The sequence below is a fragment of the Solanum verrucosum genome, unplaced genomic scaffold (assembly GCF_900185275.1).
Source record: "Solanum verrucosum unplaced genomic scaffold, falcon-dt-bn FXZP01000103.1, whole genome shotgun sequence".
Taxonomy (NCBI): domain Eukaryota; kingdom Viridiplantae; phylum Streptophyta; class Magnoliopsida; order Solanales; family Solanaceae; genus Solanum; species Solanum verrucosum.
This window is the reverse complement of record NW_026020048.1, coordinates 2,065,772-2,086,085: the sequence shown is the minus strand read 5'-3', so window position 1 is coordinate 2,086,085 and position 20,314 is coordinate 2,065,772. Positions and strand designations below refer to the sequence as shown.

The window sequence follows — 20,314 nt, the reverse complement described above, 5'->3', positions numbered from 1 at the left end:
CATGACATATGCAAAAAGGTTGCTAATTAGATGGTAATTAACACTTTCCAAATTGATGTTATAGATTCGAATCTCAAGAAAACAAAAAAGAATTCCTATGGATTCACATCACATTGAAACAAAAAAAAAATGGGAATTCTTGTGGTGGGGGGGAATGATTAATTAAAAGGAAGTGGATAAATTCCCTTGATTTTCAATTTAATGACCCCTTATTGATTGTTTGATTAGATTCTTAAAAAACAATTTATAATTAAGAATTTATTTTAGGAGCATGATATATTTGAATTCGCGTTGTACAACTCATGAAAAGAGAAAATATTTTTTATTAGAAATTTTCATTAGTGAGGCTCAAATGAGCGTGAAGAGATTCCATAACTAATATATCATTATTCTGGTGAAAATATGTTTTCCATTTCGTATTTTTCTTGTGAATTAATTCGATAAAAAATGAGTGCAAAATTATATTTTATAACATAAATTTCTCACTTCGCATAGGGTGCTATTCATTACACCTAACCTTTAGAAGGTAATGACTTTGAGAGTGATGCTTTCAATATAATTTATTTTATATCCGAGCTCAAACTCAAGATATTTAAATAAAAATAAAATAATTTCACCAGTGCATCACAATCCTGTGTTTCGTGAATTAATTCAAGTTGATGTGGGAAATGGTGTGCAAGGGAAGTGATGGATAATGAACGGCAGTCAAAGGAGGTAGTTCCCACTCAATTGGCAAATTACACATCAGCCATTACTCATCTAATTTTATCTTTATATTTCCTTTTTAGGATATTAGTGTCAAATATTTCCACATTTCTTTGCTGGTTTGGTTGACTTTCTTTTTCAATACAACCGTTTACTTCAACCACAAGGGACCAAATTCCTATCCTTATACAAGAACTTTATTTTTTGTAGAATAAATGGTCTATGGGAATCCATTAATTATCTCAAACTTTGCTTTATTTTCGTTATCCATTGACTAGACTTTTATTTCACCTTTTTAAAACATTACTTATAAAATTAGATTAAGTACATCGTTATTATTATTGTTATTGATAAGATTTTTAGAACCAAAAAGTAACACCCTTTCATCGCCCCAATTAAAATATTCATTTGAAGTAGTGAGTGAGTCCAATGATGAATCTAAGATTTCCACGTAGGGATTTTGAGAAATTAAAAAATAGTGCCTAAATTTTAAACATGAAATTTTAAGGTAAATTTTGAACTCCCTAAATCACTGAATCATTCTTTTAGGCTCTTAGGTTATGTTTAAAGATTCAATCTCTATATTTACATATAAAAATAAAAATAAATATAAATACAACTTTATATAATACAATATAACTTTTTTTTAAAAAAAGATATCGGGTGAACACCCTTCTAACTTCCTAGATCTGTCCCTGAGCTAGTGTGTGCATTATAATTACTAGCATTATTATAGTTAAGGTCCCATGAAAAGCCCAAAAATCACCAGCTACTTCTTTTTCTCTTTTATTTTCCTTTGATTTGCACAAAGAAATAGAACCAAGTGGGGGCCAAACAAGTGGAAAAATATAATTTGGGTCCCAAACAAGTGGGAAAATAGAGAGCTGATTAATTAATAGTAGTGTCGAGTTTAACTAATGAAATTATGGGTTAATGATCTAAAATTTCAAACCTGATGGCTTGACTTTACACATAACGGAAGTAGGTGGTAAGCACGTCATCTTAATTTTTTTAATTTTTTTTTAACATTCTTTTATTATACATCAATTTCTCACTTTACATAATGAGATGACATTGATTTTGAAAAATAATCTTTTTGTATTTTTCTTCCATATTATTGACAAAGAATTTAAGAATTAGGACATTAATTTAACTCAAAGACAAGTTTATTAACCATAAAAAAAAGAGAGACAAATTTAAAACAATAAGTCGATGGGTACAATGTGTATCACTATTTTTCATTTTTTTTAGCAATGAGTAGAGGGGATAGATACAAATAGTATCTCATTAAATCCGTTTTTAATTCAACACTCATTTATCGGACAATACCAAGAGTAGCATAAATAAAACTTTTTTTTGTCTCATATTAATTGTTAATATTATTAAATATTTATCTAATTAAGATAAAATTCGTTTTTATTTTTTATTTTTTAGAATAAACAATACCCCATTAATTATACTGAAAAGAGTTAAAAGTATAAATTAGTTTAAAAACAATACTTTAGTCGTTCTAATGACAAAGTCGTTTACCACCTGTGGTATAGCGGATAGGGCTGCTCCTCTCTTAATCAGAGGTCTCGAGTTCGAACTCTGATTAAATCCTTGATAGGAAGCGTTCCCAGATATCCTTGAATGAAGCCCTTCACTACGTGAATCTGAAATAGTCGGGCTCCAATATGAATATCCAACTATCGTTTTACAAAATTCCTACTTTATGGGTTGCCACACATTTTTTTGGATTGAAGATAGAGTTATGATGAACATAGCCTCTTAAGTATTAATAGACCACTTGCATTTGCTACACCACAAATCATGGCAAATAATGACTTTTTTGGTAATAAAAATCCATGTGATGGGTCTATTGACTACTTTAATTTGCTGTCATCTTCTACTATATATATTTTTTGGTGTGGATTCTCCTCTAGTTGTTTCCTAGTTGGATTTTTTGGTGCTCCAAATCCTTGTATTTCAATTAGAGTTCTTTAATCACTTTTTTTTTTTTTTCAAAAAAATAATAATTGAGAAATTGAGAATTCAATATATTATTATGGCCACTAATCACTATAGAATATAAATTGCATAGCTTGTCCTTGGATACTAGTAAACAATTACTGACTATGAATTATCTGCCTTAATTTACATATGTTGAGGCATCTATAAAGTCAGCAAGCCAAATAGCCTCAACATTAATTTTATATTTTTAGATAAAAAACCATATATTAATTTTCCATAAATTCATTACATCGACAAATTTAAATTCTCGTTACACACGTACAATTCATTAGAGAGGAAAACAATTTATATCAAAGGTTTCTCTATTATTCACAAGATTCAAATACAAAATTTAAAGTTTAAAATAGAAAAATCTCGTTCATCTTACTATCACCATCTTAAACGATTTTCTTCTCTCTGGATAATAAGATAAGGTTAGGGAGATGGGCTAAGCTAAGCCCTAACATCATGAAGTCAACCTCCCCCCATGGTTATCGTAAACAAATTAAATAAAATAGTGAAGTCAAATATATATTAATCCTGTAGTAGGAAGTAAGGCTATATTGTAAACCAACAGTCCAACATACAAATATTTAGTTCATACTGTAACGTATATATCAGATCATTTAATGCATCGTTTAATGTACAATAATATCTGTCAAGATTTAATTATAAAGTTGTACATACTGTCACAAATAATAAATGTTCCTTACCTGTTAAAAAATATTTTAGGTTTAGAATAGTTTAAATATTATTTTAGTACCTTTAGAATGAAAGCAACTCCCACCCCATATTTCATGCATTTTCCTTTAAAATGTAATAAAAGCCTCTTTTTTTTTAAAGGACGAATATGATTGTTGACTTATTCCAACTTGTAATATTGTTGAAATTTAAAAGTTTTCCCATACCATCGGCGTGTGAACTTTGAATGAGTAGGGGTGGATCCCAATCGATATCGCGTTTGTTTGAAACTTTGAATCAAGTATTTTTAATTAATTGCATAAATTTATATGAAAAAAATATTAAAACTACAATAAATATAGAGCGTAGATATAAATCATAACTTTAAAGATATAATGGATTCACCTTGTATATGAAGAATGTATGTTGAACTCATAAAATTTAAATCTTGAATCGGAATATGTTACGCCAAACTTTAATTTAGTAGAACTTCCTTTTTTCTTCTTTTTTTCCGGGGACATTTTTGGGTCAAGAGGTATTGTCATTTGTCACTACTTGTTTGAAACTTTGAATCTATTAAGGCCCAAAACTTCTCTATCCTTTATTTAATTTTGGTTTCATATGGGACGGAAGAAAAAAATTATTTTCCCCCTCTCTTAATAATAATATAATAATATATATTAACAGCGACAAAAGTTAAATCATTTGGCGATGTATACTCTTTTTATCCGATTTGTGCTATAATTATTTTATAATATGGTTGTTACAACTTACATGCAATAATTTCTAATTTTCTCAAATATTGTATATATGACTGTATAACTATAAATCTTAAAATTCACATTCAACGTGCAAATATTAATTACTTGAAGAAAAAGTTCAGAAATTAGTGTCCAAATTTAGTAGATTTTGGATATAACTGACGTGTTATTTTAAAACATTTTCTTTAGGTAAGGATTATCCACTTATAATAAAAGCTGGATATATTTTACTAAAAAAAGTGAAGATAATTATTAATTAAATAGACACTTTCAACGTGGACGGTGGAGTTTTCCCATGTTAAAAAGATAAAATGAGCCTTTTGCATGAAGAAACCGTGTCAATCTATTATATGAGTATTATATAAATATTATCGTTATCCTAAAGTATATCTCATCCAAACAAGACATGTAAATAATAGTAGCAGAAAAATGTATGTAACATTAAATTCTTGAGGTATTATATCACATGCGGCATAAAAATATTTTTCTTTTGAAAAAATAAATTACAAAAAGTTTCTCCTATCTAAGTTCTATTTTTAATTTTTTTTTATTAATTTAAAGGGGCCAGTATCTAAGTTCTAATTATTTTGTATTCCAAACTGAAAGATGCACTAGCTCGAAACATTTATGTTTTAGTTATGGATTAGCGGATTATATGAAAATTTCATTAGTCCGTAGTTATTACTTATTTAATTAGCGATAAATTTATTTGGAATTGCTGATAAATTCTGTAGCTAGTTTTATATTTTTTAATAGTGAATGATTTTTTTTATTCCGCATCTTCACGTGATTTAATTGGAGAAAAAGATTTAGCTATAAGGAATGGTTAAAATTATTTCTCTTTCGAACTTTGGAAAGTTCCCTTTTACCCATATCATTATTCCTGTATTGTCTCGTTTCAATAAAGAGTTAAATTATATACATAAATAATCTAAAGTAATTTTACATATCAAAATATCTTTATCACTATCATATTTAATCATGTAATTTTTTCCGACCCATTTCTATGATAGAAAAAATTAATTCGATGAAAATTCGTCGGTTGAACATTTCTTCAATGCTATAAATTCCAGAGTAAATTAATTAAAAGATATATAGTCCTTCAACGGTGTGCCTCTCCATGCTCTATTGACTCTTGACTAGTGACTAACTTTATAGTTAATTAGTCTCGCTAGATTAAGACAACATAAGATTAAAGAAAGCATGAACTTTTCGGAAAGAAGACTTATTTATACTCCGATCTGTCTGTCTCAAATTATTTGTCATGATTTTTTTTGCATGTTTCTTAAGAAAAGTAACTAGAAGGAGTTTTTGATATTTTATCATTATTTATGTCTTAAAATATAATATCTCTTCATTCAATATTAAATTATTTAATTTATATGCATGCATGTCATTCATAATAGAGGTGTTTGTAGTCTTCAAGAATAATACAACTAAGCGTAAAAATGGGGGAAAATAATAAATTTTATGTTGAACTTTTAAAATGAGAAATAATTTAAGATAACTATTTATAGAAAGCACTATAAATAATTTTGAGATGGAGGAAGTTGCTTGGAACATGGAAATGATAAAAATGTCATTTGTTTATCCAAGTGGTCAAGTTAATTAATTATTTGCATGGGCTCCCTTCTGATCTATCGAGTTGTTAAAAAAATGGGTACAAATTTATTAAAAGTGTAATTTTGTCAAGCTGAAGGAATAATCTGATAAATCCCAATTTTGGTTATTAAAAAATAATTAAAGAAATTCCTCTCAGTGGGTTTAATCTCATTGTTGTTTGAAGAAACGAACTGAATTTCAGACAGTAGTTTTTGTATACTTGCATCAACTTGGATGTCATAGTGGGCATCTTGAGTCAGATAATTAAAAATATTATACGTAGAAGTTAAAATTTTGAAGATTAAAAATTAAGGTAATCAATTTTTTCGTCGATCCAAATCTCATGTTCCTTTTTTCAACCCAATAAAGAAAGAAAAAAAATAAAATCAAATGGACGCATCAATATCGTAGACAAGAGAGACCACACATCACATTCCTTTTGGGACATCAACATTGGGTCTAGTTAGTAAACGTTGAAAGCAAATTCAAGTGCCTTGATAATGATTTATCATCAACCTACGCAGCTAGCTTGAGGTTGGTATACACGCGTTTATTATAATTAGATCCATATTTATTCTATTAAAGATTATTCTAAAATTATATGATTGATCAAGAATGAATATATACTGCTTCACCATAGGAAAAAAAATGAAATATTATTTCCTATTAATGTGTATATTATACTATCAAGTAATTAAATTATACATGTACATTTACCTATTAACGACTAAAACATTTCTACCCATATCAATATACATTATGTTTACTCCTTTTTTATTTTATTTTTAAATTTTAATTTTACAGTATATTTGTTAATTGCTATTACTGCATGTGATGGGTCAAACAATATTGCCGTTTTGGTGTGGGGACATCCAAGACGTATGTTTAATGAGTGCAATATTTTTTATACATACAACCGACAGTTACGTTGGGATTAAAAAATATTTAATTTGGAATCATACTTTATAACATTAATAAAATTAGCAAACGAAAAAATAATAACAACAAAAAAGTATGATGATAATGTGTAATAAGATATTTCTATAAAAGTCAACGGTTTTACGTTGCATTAATGTTACAGGCTAACCATCCCATGTATTTGCTGAAAATAAGGGTTTGTAAATTAATAACTTATATAACACTAGCTATACATTCCTATCTAAAAAAATATTATATTTCGTCTCTTATTGAATAGCACGTCAGTTCATGGACTCTACGTGATAAATTAATGTACAAGAGAAGACAACCGTATAAAATACATTATTACTATAATTTATATAAGTGGAAAATAGTTACGTTGAGGACAGTTTTTATTCAAAAGAACTCAATCTAGCTAGTTTGACTAATGATGACTAGTAGTATACAATATTTAGTTATTTACTTGTTTGATCATTTACTCCAAGTGAATTGATACGTATTTTATTCAACCAGAACTAGGGTCACTATTTTAATTATATCGATTAAATTGGAACTGAACTGTAATCCAGTTGTAATTGACTGATTTTCTGTTTGAATTGAATAGCCAAGTGGAGATTATATTGTACGTGTGAAATACTTTTTTTTTTTTTTTTTGGAAAAGTCTAGCTAGGGGACAGGGTGACATAGTTGCTTTGGAAAGTTTCTTTAAAAAAGAATCCTAGTATATATCTACAAAAATTGTAAATCTGGCTACAACGACCAACTTGCAAATTTCACATTGGTGTCAATGATCGTAGTAAAAAATAATTAATTATGAAGCTAATAGGGTTTGAACACGTGATCTAGAGAAATTTTTATGACCCTTTAAGCACTAGATCAAATTTTTAACTTGTATAAAGAGGTGTCTAAATATATTTATTAAACCAAAATTTGATCGTAACTTTCTGACGAAGAGGTATTGCTTGATAGCCCATGGCAAAGGGTGGCTCCGCCCTGTTGGTTATGATGTCTTCATCAATAACAAAAACAATTTGAAAAGCTCATAATTTATTTAACTTGATAAACAACGAAGAAAACGACATGATCAATCGTATCATATTTGTGTTCTCATCTACAATTCAAACATTAGTGAGACTATTGCTTCGCTTCTGAGAAAGATATAGGTTGTGCGGTCTACTTTCTCTTCCCTCCACATGAGGGGAATTTAAATTTATAGGCGATTACCTCAAAGGGCTTAAATGATCTTGATTGATCAAAAGAAGAATTTAAGGTTCAACTGAAACATTTTTTTCTCTGTTATTTTTCTAATTTTCAAATATAAAACAATAAAAAGATCTAACAATAGATTTGCGGGTGCCGTAGGAGTAATACTTTAGGGCTAATCCTATGTATGTCCGTGCAAAAAATAAGTATAGTCTATAGATAGAATTAAATGTACATTTAGTAATTAACCTAATTTATAAAACTGAAAATCAACATCTAAATTTTAAATTGGTCCACAAATACCGAGGTCATAAAATTATTTTACAAATAAAGTGCGAATCTATATGGATAAACTTTTTAATAGTAGCAAGTAGTGGCCAGATTATACAAGCAATATAATACTCGTTTATAAGGACACAACTAATTATATAATTATTAATTAATTAATTTAAAAACGATAAAATGCTCTTTGGAAGGTAGATATTCAAGTAATGTGCATACACTTAATTAATTAGTTAAACACGATTATATGTCTTCGGGATGTCAGGAGCAGAGAAACTAATTCTCCAGTAATTTTGTCTTGTTTATATTTTTAGTTCGTTTAAAAGATAATATCTTCTTCTTTTTTTGGCAACTTTCAGTAATTCATTTTTTCACATAACATATTTAAGACGATAAAATTAAATGACATTGTGATACATTTACATATCTTTACTTCAAAATTAAACATAATCAAAAGTTCTTTTTATTTTCTTAAATTTTGTATCAAGTTAAAATCAGATAAACAAACTAAAATTAAAATAGAGAAATCACTAATATATAAACAACTGTTATTTGCATTACAACTTTGCACTAAGCGAACATGAATAATGGTCCAGTGATGAAACTGCTCTACCTTAATTAGAGATGGCTGATTCATAACTAGATATAAAGAAAATCTTGTTAAGAGAGCCTTATTTTCAAATGAGTAGATTTTAGGTTTAGCAAATATAAAAATCATATTTGTATGCAATATAACAAATTTTATGTTTGCTCTGGAGCATCATATTTGTATAAATCGGTGGAAGGCCTCTCGTTTGTATAAAAGCGCAGCGATTTATATGTATATCGGTTAGATAATTGTATATATGTAACTATCATGTATATGTATCAATGATTGTGTTTGTATATCTGCATAAAATTTGAATTGGTATGCAATTAAATCGAAATAAAGCATTTGTATATCAAATTTCTCTCTCTCGCTTTATACAACACAAATTATACATTGTAATTTGTATAATTTATGTTTGTATAAAGCGAGAAAGAGAGAAAGATAAAAGAGAACTGGTAGGGGAGGATCTGTATTGTATAATAATAAGTGTATAGGACGAAAATATATATATGTTTGTATATACAACTTTCTCTCGTTTATACAAACACAAATGCAATTTATACATTTGTGTTTGTATAAAGTGAAACTGACTAGGGAAAGTGGCAAGCGAGATTCGCAAATGACAAGTGTTTGCTACGTATTACAATTAAATGAAACTATGGTTATAACATTTAATTTTAATTAATAGTTTGAAATTTTATATAATTTTCCCAAAATTTAACTATGCTTGATTGAAGAGAAAAGAAAAGGGAAAATTGTATATAATAGCAAACTATTAATTCAAATTAAATGCTATAAATATAGTTTGATTTAATTGTACCCCATAACAAACTATTGCTATTTAACCTCTCTCCTGTTGAATCTCGCTCGCCACTCTCGTTCTCTCCCTCGCCTCTCTCGTTTCTTATACAAACGCAAGTGTATAAAGTGTGTTTGTGTTTGTATGAAGCGAGAGAAAATTGTATAAATACATCTATTTTCGTTCCCCTCTCTCAGATCTCGCTCGCCACTCTCCTAGATCTCGCTCTCTCACTCGCCTCTCTCACTTTATACAAAAACCGCAAATTATATAAAATGCGTTTGTGTTTGTATAAAGCGAGAGAAAATTGTATATATACATATATTTTCGTTCCCCTCTCTCCCTTCTCCTAGATCTCGCTCGCCACTCTCCCAGATCTCGCTCTCTCACTTTATACAAAAACGCAAATGTATAAAATGCGTGAAAATTGTATATATACATATATTTTCGTTCTCCTCTCTCCCCTCTCCCAGATCTCACTCACCACTCTCCCAGATCTCGCTCGCTCACTCGCCTCTCTCACTTTATACAATTGATCTTTTTGTATATGTATACCAAAACAGATTATACAACTGCTTTCTTTTGTATATGTATAGCGAAATATACATATTTATGTTTGCTATGGAGCGCAATTATGCAAAGTTTGTTATAACATACAAATATGAATTTTGTGTTTGCTATATGTGAACGTTGCTCAAAAGAAAACTTATTGGGCTAAACTGGGCCTTAATTTTGGGCTAGTAATGTTTTGCTCTGTTGTGCTTAAATTTGTTTTTTTGGCCCAGAGACACAAAGCTGGAAAATAACGAAGATCAAATTTTCCCAGAATTAAACCGGCAAATCTCGAAATGACAATCCTAACCTTTTCTTTTTTCTTTCTATTCCCTAATTCAATTCTAAAACCCTAAACCCTAGTTCAGAGTCAACTTCCTCATTTCATTCTCTTCTCCGTCGGCAACCACCCATATCCACCGGCGATGGCGCTGTATACTTCTCGTCTCCGGCGAGCTCTCCCTCTTTCCTCTTCCATTTTCGCTCAAACATTCCATCAACCAAATCTCATTTCTCCAATTGCATCACTCTCCCAAAGTTCGTCTACCCAAAGCAATTTGTCTAAGCTTAACCCCTTTGATTTTCCGTCCCAATCGAGACTATTTAGGTCTTCTACAATTTCTCTGTCCTCGAGGTCTCGATCATTTGACCGGAACCCAGCTGATGATGAAATAGGTCCCGACACAATCCTCTTCGAAGGATGCGATTATGAACATTGGCTAATTGTAATTGATTTTCCTAAAGATACTCAACTTACGAGGGAAGATATGATTGAGACTTATGTGCAGACTGCTGCGAAGGTCTTCGGGAGGTAATTTTATTACATTTCCCGTCTTTAACATTCTATGCATTGATATTTTATATGTTCTTCCCATTGAAGAAGGAAAGGGAGATACTGACATGGTATATAAGTGGGTAAGAAAGCTGCAATTAATGAATGTAGTTATAAGCTCTTTGGTGAGCTGAGCTCGCCTGTTAGATAAGATTAAAATTGGCTTCAAAGTGCAAATATATTGTATATATTTGGTCGTTTTCTATGATAATTAGTTGGCGCTGATGTCAGTTGTTAATATGTACTCACTAGGAAAGCAGAAAAAGTATCACCCCAAATCATTTCTCTGATGCAAAATAGAACTTGGACGCTTTGAGTTTAAGCTTATGGTGGATATAGGTACTATATAGTAGCTCTAAGTTGGTGTATATTTGATTCTGGCGCAATCTTTGGATCTTTCCTATTATTTCTTGCATGGAAGTCTAGCATTATTGCGTGTTCCAGATGTTTTCTTCTTATATATTCTTCTGCAAACTGCCAAGTGGTGTGATTTTGTGTCATCTACTGATAGGATAAATTATCTCTCTGTCTTGGCACCTATACTTTTACAACTTAATATGCAGCTGATATAGAATCAAGAGTGAGCTTCCTTTCATTGACCTAAGACTTTGTTGCTATGTGGCCTTTGTTTTGTTTAACTAATTGCAGTGTGGAAGAGGCTAAGAAAAAGATTTATGCCTTAAGCACAACAACTTACCGGGGTTTTCAGGTCTTGTGTTCAGAGGACACATCGAAGAAGTTTGAAGGTGGGTGTATATTATGTTGTATTTTTCTTTCTGAGCAATGTTGGTCTGATATAGAGGTTGTCTCTGCTATCAGGTCTCCCAGGAGTTGTGTTTGTACTGCCTGATTCCTATATTGATCCAGTAAACAAGGAATATGGAGGTCTGAATGTTACTTTTTATTAGCATTTCAAAACTATGATTATGCTCTATATGTTATAAACTTGAATTTTGTTGTGGTTTCCTCCTGCATCTATCGTGCTATTAACATCAGGTGACAAGTATAATAATGGGGAAATCATTGAGAGACCACCTCCTCCACAGTTTCAAAGACAAGGTAGCAAGCCTCGAAGAGGCCCACAGTATCAACAAGGCAATTATCGCCCACCTCAGAGTCCTCCTCAGCAGAACTATGGGTCAGCACAGGGTCATCCACCACAGCAGAATTATGGTGCAGCACAGGGTACTCCACCACAGCAGAATTATGACGCGCCGCAGGGTCCTCCACCCCAGCAGAACTATGGCCCACCAAGGTATCCTCCACCGCAGCAGAACTATGGCTCACAACAGTATGCTCTGCCACCTCAACAGAACTACAGACAACCACAGGGTCCTTCTCCACAGCAGAATTATGAGCGGCCACAGAATCCTCAGCCAAACCAGAGTTACAGTGCACCTCAGAGTGTTCCTTCTCAATGGAATCATGGCCGTCAGCAAAGTTTTGCACCTCAACAGAGCTATGGGCCTCAAGGGGCTGGGGATCATAGGGGTCCTGCACCTCCTGATAGCAGCCTAGATGGATGGGATAATTCCCAGGTTGGATGGCAAGATTCAAGACATCCACAAAGAGATCAAGGAAATTATTTTCCTCAAAGAGACCAGAGAGGTGGTGCACCTCCAGAGCAAGGAGGCTTCGGAGGAGTTCAACATTATGGCTCTCAACAAGGTGGAAGTTCTGGACAACAAACCTTTGGAGGTCAACCACTGAGATATGGCCCCACATTTGGGCAGAACAATCCAAGGCCAGGTGGAAATCAGAATTTCCCACCGATGGAGCAGCAGGGCAACATGCAAGGGGGGGAGCAGAGGACTTATGAATCTAGTGGTACAATGGGAACGGATCAAGTAAGCTGTTGCTTCCCTCCCCTCTTATGCGTTCTTTTGCTGTTTATTTCTCTGTGAATGACATGATATGATGTATTTGTATTTAAGAGGGAGATAACTTAGAATATCCTCCCTCCAATTGTCTGCTTTCAACCATTACAACCTTTTAACTGTGTGTGTCTTATTACTTAAGGTTGCTCGGACTTGGGTTTGGGTGTCCGATACGGGTGTGGATTTAGAAACAAATTTCTTTTAAAGCGGACTACTTTTGTTTTGTGTGTGGAGGGGGAATTTTTATGTATATTTCCTATTTAAAATAACCAGAAAAGGTAATATCTATTATTTTATGAGTGGTTCGTGCCTACCACTTACTCAGGTATTGTGGTTTTTGTCTTGTAAGGAGGAAGCATTGTGGACAAGAGGGATTTAATAGGACCCCCACATAGTTGAGGGTTCTAATGGGCGAAAACAGACTACTTTGGGGGAAGGGGATTTATGTATTTTCCCTGTTTAAAACCACCAAAAAAGGTAATATCTGTCAGATTTTTTGAAGGTTGATCAGAAGCATTGTGGACGAGGGATTTAATAGGACCCCCACATAGTTGAGGGTTCCAATGGGCGAAAACAGACTACTTTGGGGGAGGGGATTTATGTATTTTCCCTGTTTAAAACCACCAAAAAAGGTAATATCTGTCAGATTTTTTGAAGGTTGATCAGAAGCATTGTGGACAAGAGGGATTTAATAGGACCCCCACATAGTTGAGGGTTCCAATGGGCGAAAACAGACTACTTTGGGGGAAGGGGATTTATGTATTTTCCCTGTGTAAAACCACCAAAAAAGGTAATATCTGTCAGATTTTTTGAAGGTTGATCAGAAGCATTGTGGACAAGAGGGATTTAATAGGACCCCCACATAGTTGAGGGTTCTAATGGGCGAAAACAGACTACTTTGGGGGAAGGGGATTTATGTATTTTCCCTGTTTAAAACCACCAAAAAAGGTAATATCTGTCAGATTTTTTGAAGGTTGGTCAGAAGCATTGTGGACAAGAGGGATTTAATAGGACCCCCACATAGTTGAGGGTTCTAATGGGCGAAAACAGACTACTTTGGGGGAAGGGGATATATGTATTTTCCCTGTTTAAAACCACCAAAAAAGGTAATATCTGTCAGATTTTTTGAAGGTTGATCAGAAAACAATGAGTTCCCAAACCAAAAAACTATTTTGCTGGTTCTCTATAATAGTAATGTCATCCATTTGAAAATTCAAATTTGAGTTACTAAAGACATTCGGAAGACAAAGTATTAATGAGATATATGTATGAAAGACTCAGTTTCAAAAAAAGAAGAGAAGAGAATGATATATGTATGAAAGACATATTCTGACCATAGATATAACAACTTAGATTGCTGATTCCTTTTTAGTTATTAAAAAAAAAAAGTTGTTTCGGGTTTTCTCTTGCCAATATGAATTCCTATGTTTGAAGTTCATCAAGGTATTGAATGACCCTAAAAGGGAACTGAACTGGTAGTTTGACCAGCCAAAAGTTTGTCGTAGCATCAAAGTTATTCATTTTGGAGTACTTTTGTACATTTAATGGATCTAGCTTTTGGAACTGGAATTAATTAGGCTAACCGGAAGGAGGAGGTCATACAAATCTTCTTGATAAAAAAATAAAAATCGAAACTAAAGCACCAAAGTGATTGGCCATACACCCTAGAATTCCCTATTGGAATTTTTTTTATTAGTAGAGATTTTTAAAATTGTTGGAATGCTCTTTTTTACATTCTGTAACAACTTGGTGACAGAATTTCAATGCTTGCAATATCAACCTCTGCAATTTATTCAAATGAGTCAACTTGCTATCTCTCCATTTCTTCAACACTTATTCTCTGTTAACGTCTGCAGGAGAGATACTGAAGATATGGCTCAGTATCATGACGTACTGAGAAATGATTGTCAATTAGCTTTTGACTAGCTAAAGGTGATGGTTGTTGTCTGAATAATTGAGAAATGATCATGATCACTTCCTCAACAATCACCAAGAAACTTGGACTGAGAATATTGTTGTGGTAAATAGTTTATCAATGTCTTAGTATGGTTATGGAAATGGTGCATTGTGAATGATAACATGGAGAGACTTGGGTGTAAAGCAAGCATCCGGTATCTGTTTCTTTTTGTGTAAGGAAGAAGGTTTGTAATGCCTTTGCTTAATTTTGTTATCTTAGCTAAGTTAGCAGCTGGAATTGCAAGAAAATGTAATAAAACATATCTAAGTTTTATTACCTTTTCTCAAAACTACGTTTTATGCGGGGACGGTCCCCTTAATATCTTTATTAGAATTCAAACATTACTTTTTGGTTCAAAAACTGATCTACTTGGGTATTTGATAATGAGATTGAAGGCTTACCTAGTTGGGCCAAGACAGGTTCAAGACCTTGATTTTGGGCTAGAAATGTTTTGCTGTTTTCTCTTCTCTTTTGTTGTATTGACTACTTTTTACCAATTGACAGAATTCAGAATTTCACAGTGCTCAGTGTGGACCATGTGGTCCAACTTGTCTCTGTCCGGATTGCTAACTCTTACTGATGTTTGGTTATGTTGATGACATAAAGCCCAATTTTAAAAGCCTGACATTTTGTGGTCCAATTCGTCTTCATAAGAAATCATGTTTTTTAAAGTACAAACATACTACCTTCCCCTGCAAATTGCAATAAGCCCGTAAGAGAAAAAAGGTACACATCATAAATGGATATAACACATATCATGAATCTTGGGTAAATTAAATTTTGACACTACTTTTTATGTAACAAAGCATTCTTAGGATTGATTAAACCATTTACAACTAAAAGTGAAGGTCGTGTCCTTTTAAGCGGTTTCATGTTCATACTGATGCATCACTCTACATCGTTAAATGTATGTTGGTTGCTTGATCTCTCATCTACTCTTAAAATTGTACTATATTGAATCCACTGCTAGTTATCGGGGATTGAGTAGTAAGGCCATGATCCACAGTGGCAACTAATCATAGACTTGCAGCTACATGGAAAATGTAATATTTGAGAGTTAAGACGGGTTTCATTTTTTTCTTACTTGAAATTGTAAAAATAAAAAATATTTACACGATGAGATAACATTAGACACAAACTGCATATAATATTTCTTCCGAGTATAAGTTGATAAACTGAAATTAAGCTAGGTTAGATGTTAAAGTCAATCCAAGTACCTTAAGGGGCCGTTTAGTTGGTGAACAAGTTAAATTGAAATTTGGTTGGGATAAACTTTTATTTCTAATCCTGAAATCAAAAGTTCAACCAAATGTCGGATAGAATAATCTCATCTATTATTTCAAAATTGTTAAATTATGTGTGTAATGAAAGTCATAGTGGTCCTAAGCTCATTTGTATATCTACACATTTGATCACATCTACAAGGGATAGCCATCACGTAAGTGTGTTGGCTATGTCAAATTCATTAATATAAAACCAATGCAATAAGAAAAGGACAAGAAAATACAGAGAGGGCCATATTCATCCATCACTTTCTACTCTGAGCTCCTTGGAAGACTAAGACAAAAATATTGATGTCTACTCATCAATTGCCCATCGCTAAATTCATGCCTTCACCCATGTGCATCTTAATAACACAAAACAAAATGATAAGTAATACATTTGAAAAGATTAGAATAAGATGTGTAATATTCAGTAATTTTTTTTTTTTTATGATATGACTAGAAGCTAAAAAGGGCAAAAGGGGATGTTCTAAAAGCTCTTTCTTAACAATAAAGTACATTTATCTTGGATTATATTACATAAGATCTCCTTTCTGTTTTTTGGTTTTGGTAAAATATTTAAGCATAAGACAAAATTGAATTACATTGATTATGAATGCCAGATTCCACTGAGAATGCTTCTGAATCTATTGGAAGACAGTTTTCTGACAATCTTTTTTGCATCTGAAACTTCAGCCTCAGCTAACTTCTCAATGTTTATCAGATACCCTGAGTTTGCAATTTTCTTTCTGGCACTATTGCAACTTGTTAATGACATGAGTATAGAAAGCAACAGCTTTTTGTTGCCAAAATTTGCCCGTTCTGGATCAAGCATTTGCAGCAGCAAACCAACATTTTCATCATTCTGTCCAAATCTCTTTTGGTTTCTAGGTACAATCACCATACTTGATAGTGTTTCAGCTGCCATTTCTCTAACCTCAAATGACTTTGAATCAAGAAACTTCACTAACTCAGGCATAAATCCAGCATCCCCCATTAGTTTCTTGGCCTCATCTGATGTTCCACATAGCCAAAATGCTGCCTTTAAGGCTAATTCTTGAAGAGAACCATCTCCGTGTCGTAGAAAATACAGAATGTGATCCATAAATCCATAATTCAACAGGATGTTCACTGAATTTACTGATGTAAAACACAGATTCACAATCCCTCTTAAGGACATTTCCCTTGCTTTAGATGAAGACGATGATTTCGGATCCAAAACACGAGCTAAAGCTCTTATTCCACCTTCCTTCATGATCATCTGCCTAGTTGATTCATCCCCAGAAGCCATAGTTTGTAGAAAATCAATTGAACTAATTTGTGTAACCTCATCTTTACACCTTGCAAGCTTGATAAATACTGAAACTGCACCTTCCTCAATCATAAACCTCTTGATTTCTTCAACCCCAACAAGATTTTTCAACACTCCACAAACTGAACTAACCAAAGAATCACCCTCTATACATATCTTCAACAAAACAGTAACCCCACCATGAGCTGAAATTGACCATGCATTATCTGAGTTCTCTGTGAGCTTTTGCAAACATCTGGTGACAAATTCTTTACTCAACCCAATCCCACACTCTAAAACTCTAATCAAAGGGGAAATTATTCCAGCAGAAATTAAACAACTTCTAAAAGATTGAAACCCTGCTATTACAGATAATGCCTTAGCTGCTTCTTCTTGAAGATTATCTTCTTGCAAATCAAGAAAACTCACTAACACAGAAACAAGATTATCAATTTCAATTGCAACTTTAACATACCTATCATCTTCTTGAATAATCTCATTCAAAGCAATCAACCCTTGTTTCTTCATCTCTGAAGACCCAATCTTGACCCTTGACAACAAATCCCTAATATAGAACTTCATATCATCACGAGAAGCACCAAGATTGGGCTTTGGAACAATAATGGCAGAGCTTTGAGTAAGCAAACCAAGAGAGTAAATCTCAGAAATACTCCTTATATGATTGTCTAATTTTGTAGAAACTATATCAAGATCACTCTGCATCAGAAGTTTCCCACTATAAGAAAATTCAACACAATGCCGAGAAAGTTCATGGCAGCTCTTGAGGGTAGCTGTAATGGCCTGAAGGGAGCTACAGAGTGGAGGGTAGTTTTCTGTGGAATCACAATTCTCAATGGCAGATAAACTCGAAAGAAGCTCTTCAAGCTTGTTTCGTATCGATTGCCATTTCACAGGGAAAACTCTGATTGAAAAAGAAAGAGATATAACTGAGGAAATGAACTCAATAACTCGCCGGATTCTTGATTTTCCGGCGAATGACCCAACTGGATTTTCTGCATTTTCCGGTAGAGTAAACATGTTGGGTTTCATTGGACTTGCCTGAATTCCATTCTCCGGCGATATGGGGTCGGAAAAGTGAAAGATTCCGGCGAATTAGTTAGAGATTTTGGGATGAAGAAAAAAAACAGAAAATTCAATAATATTATCAACGAGGAGAAAGAATAGCTCTAGCTATATTCATTGCTTATCTTCAGTTCATTGTACAGAACTTGTGAACGAAGAAATTGACAAAAATACCCTTGCTAACTTTATAACATGGATTAATTAGTATGAGGTTATAGGGGTATTTATGGTATTTTTTGTCTTGTTAGTTGGGAGACGAAATAAGTTTAGTAAGGATAAGAGAGTTGTTAGGGCAACTGTTTTGGACTCTTTGAAAGTTAGATATGTCCAAATTTATACTCAAAAAGGATACCATACATTTACAAAAGAAAAAAGATAAATGATGGAATTACTACAAATAAAATTGATATATTTTATTTTACAATTTATTTTTTAAAAAAACTAGGTTGATTGAGTGTTAAAGAAAATCATAAGAAATACTATATCGTATTTAATTCACAGGTAGAAAATATAAGAATTATGTGAAAAAAGCAGTGTATCAGAGGTTTTATTCATCATATACCAATCATTTCAAAACTATGCAGAATCTTTCTATATTAATACTCTTTTCCTTCTAAAATACTTGTCATATAATATATCTATGTATATATTATATCAATAAAAAAATATTTGTATACATGCGTGAATAACACATTTATGTGTATAACACAATAGGGTATACTTAAGTTCAATTAATCAAGTAGAGGGTATTTTAACTGAAGGTTATCATTTGTCAATAGTTCAGGACGAAACTAATAATTCTCACTAAATTTAAATGTGTTTTCAATACTTTTCTTTTTCGAAACGGAAGTGACTATTATGTGTTCATTGAATTTATCAGTAGACAACACTAGATTTTCTTTTTATACTTGTACAACAAAAGTCCTTTATTTAGGGGAATTAAAGAGGAAAGTTTAAATACGCTCTAGTTGCAAAAATATGGACACAACATTTATTAGGCTGCAAGGATTACGACAAAAGAATTAAACATTAACGATTTATTGCAATTTATTCTATATAATTTTTTTTATTCGATGCCCATTATTCATTTTGATGTTTTAATTCTAATCCAGATTAGTGGCGGAACAACATTCAAAAGCAAGGAGTTCATATTGCTCAACAATTTTACTTATCATGCATGTATATTACAAGTCAAAAATAATATAATTCATGATAATAAAATACAAAGATTATTGAATTCACCCCGAATGAATCCCCTTAATAAAGTCTCGGCCTCTCGGGCTCCTTTATATTGATCAGGATTCGTGCCACATTAGATCTGAAAACACTATCTAACATGATTATTTTCCACTCAAAACATCTGATTAAGAATGAAGAAATGATATCGGTTTATATTCCTTATTTATCATGAAATAGTTTGATCCACAAGGGATCAAACTTGTGATGTTTTTTTGTTTGTTATGTATTGTTGCTTTTGCTTGTAGTTATCTACTATTTTGCTCTCGTATACAGTTGTTACATGCTTCTACTTTAATATCAACAACCTTAGATGGAACATGAGACCCATATTACAACTCAATGTACCTATTCTTAAAATCACATTTAATTAAAAGAAAACTATACAAAATTATTTCAAGAAAAATCGTAACAAAAATAATTTTCTCAAGTGTTTTTTTTTCTTCATTTTTTCTTTAAGTCAATTTGTATAGTAAATAATTAAGGGAAATTATTTAAGGATAAGGAGTGTATGAAAAGTTTCGATTAATCTTTTAGCAATAAAAAATAGAAGATTATATATTGGAATTTTCTTTAATTGCGTGCTTCATATAATGTATCGATAGACAGCTAGCATTCACACTTTCTTAACACCTTTTTTTTTTTTGGGTGAAAGGAAAAGGTCCTTTTGGGAAAAAGCTCTAATTGGCAAA

General features: G+C 32.2%; 2 protein-coding genes across 2 annotated transcripts; one reads left to right on the top strand and one right to left on the bottom strand.

Annotated features, from left to right (window-relative positions):
• The first annotated feature begins 10,441 nt into the window (after positions 1–10,441).
• LOC125822613 (multiple organellar RNA editing factor 1, mitochondrial-like) lies at positions 10,442–15,041 on the top strand. The gene is made up of 5 exons (XM_049502033.1): positions 10,442–10,895; positions 11,565–11,662; positions 11,736–11,801; positions 11,913–12,763; positions 14,650–15,041. The coding sequence occupies exons 1-5, from the start codon at positions 10,510–10,512 to the stop codon at positions 14,659–14,661; spliced, it is 1,413 nt and encodes a 470-aa protein (XP_049357990.1). The 5' UTR covers positions 10,442–10,509; the 3' UTR covers positions 14,662–15,041.
• A 1,424-nt stretch (positions 15,042–16,465) lies between these two features.
• On the bottom strand, positions 16,466–18,461 carry LOC125822291 (vacuolar protein 8). Its single transcript, XM_049501679.1, has one exon. The coding sequence runs from the start codon at positions 18,351–18,353 to the stop codon at positions 16,623–16,625; it is 1,731 nt and encodes a 576-aa protein (XP_049357636.1). The 5' UTR covers positions 18,354–18,461; the 3' UTR covers positions 16,466–16,622.
• Between the last annotated feature and the right edge of the window lie 1,853 nt (positions 18,462–20,314).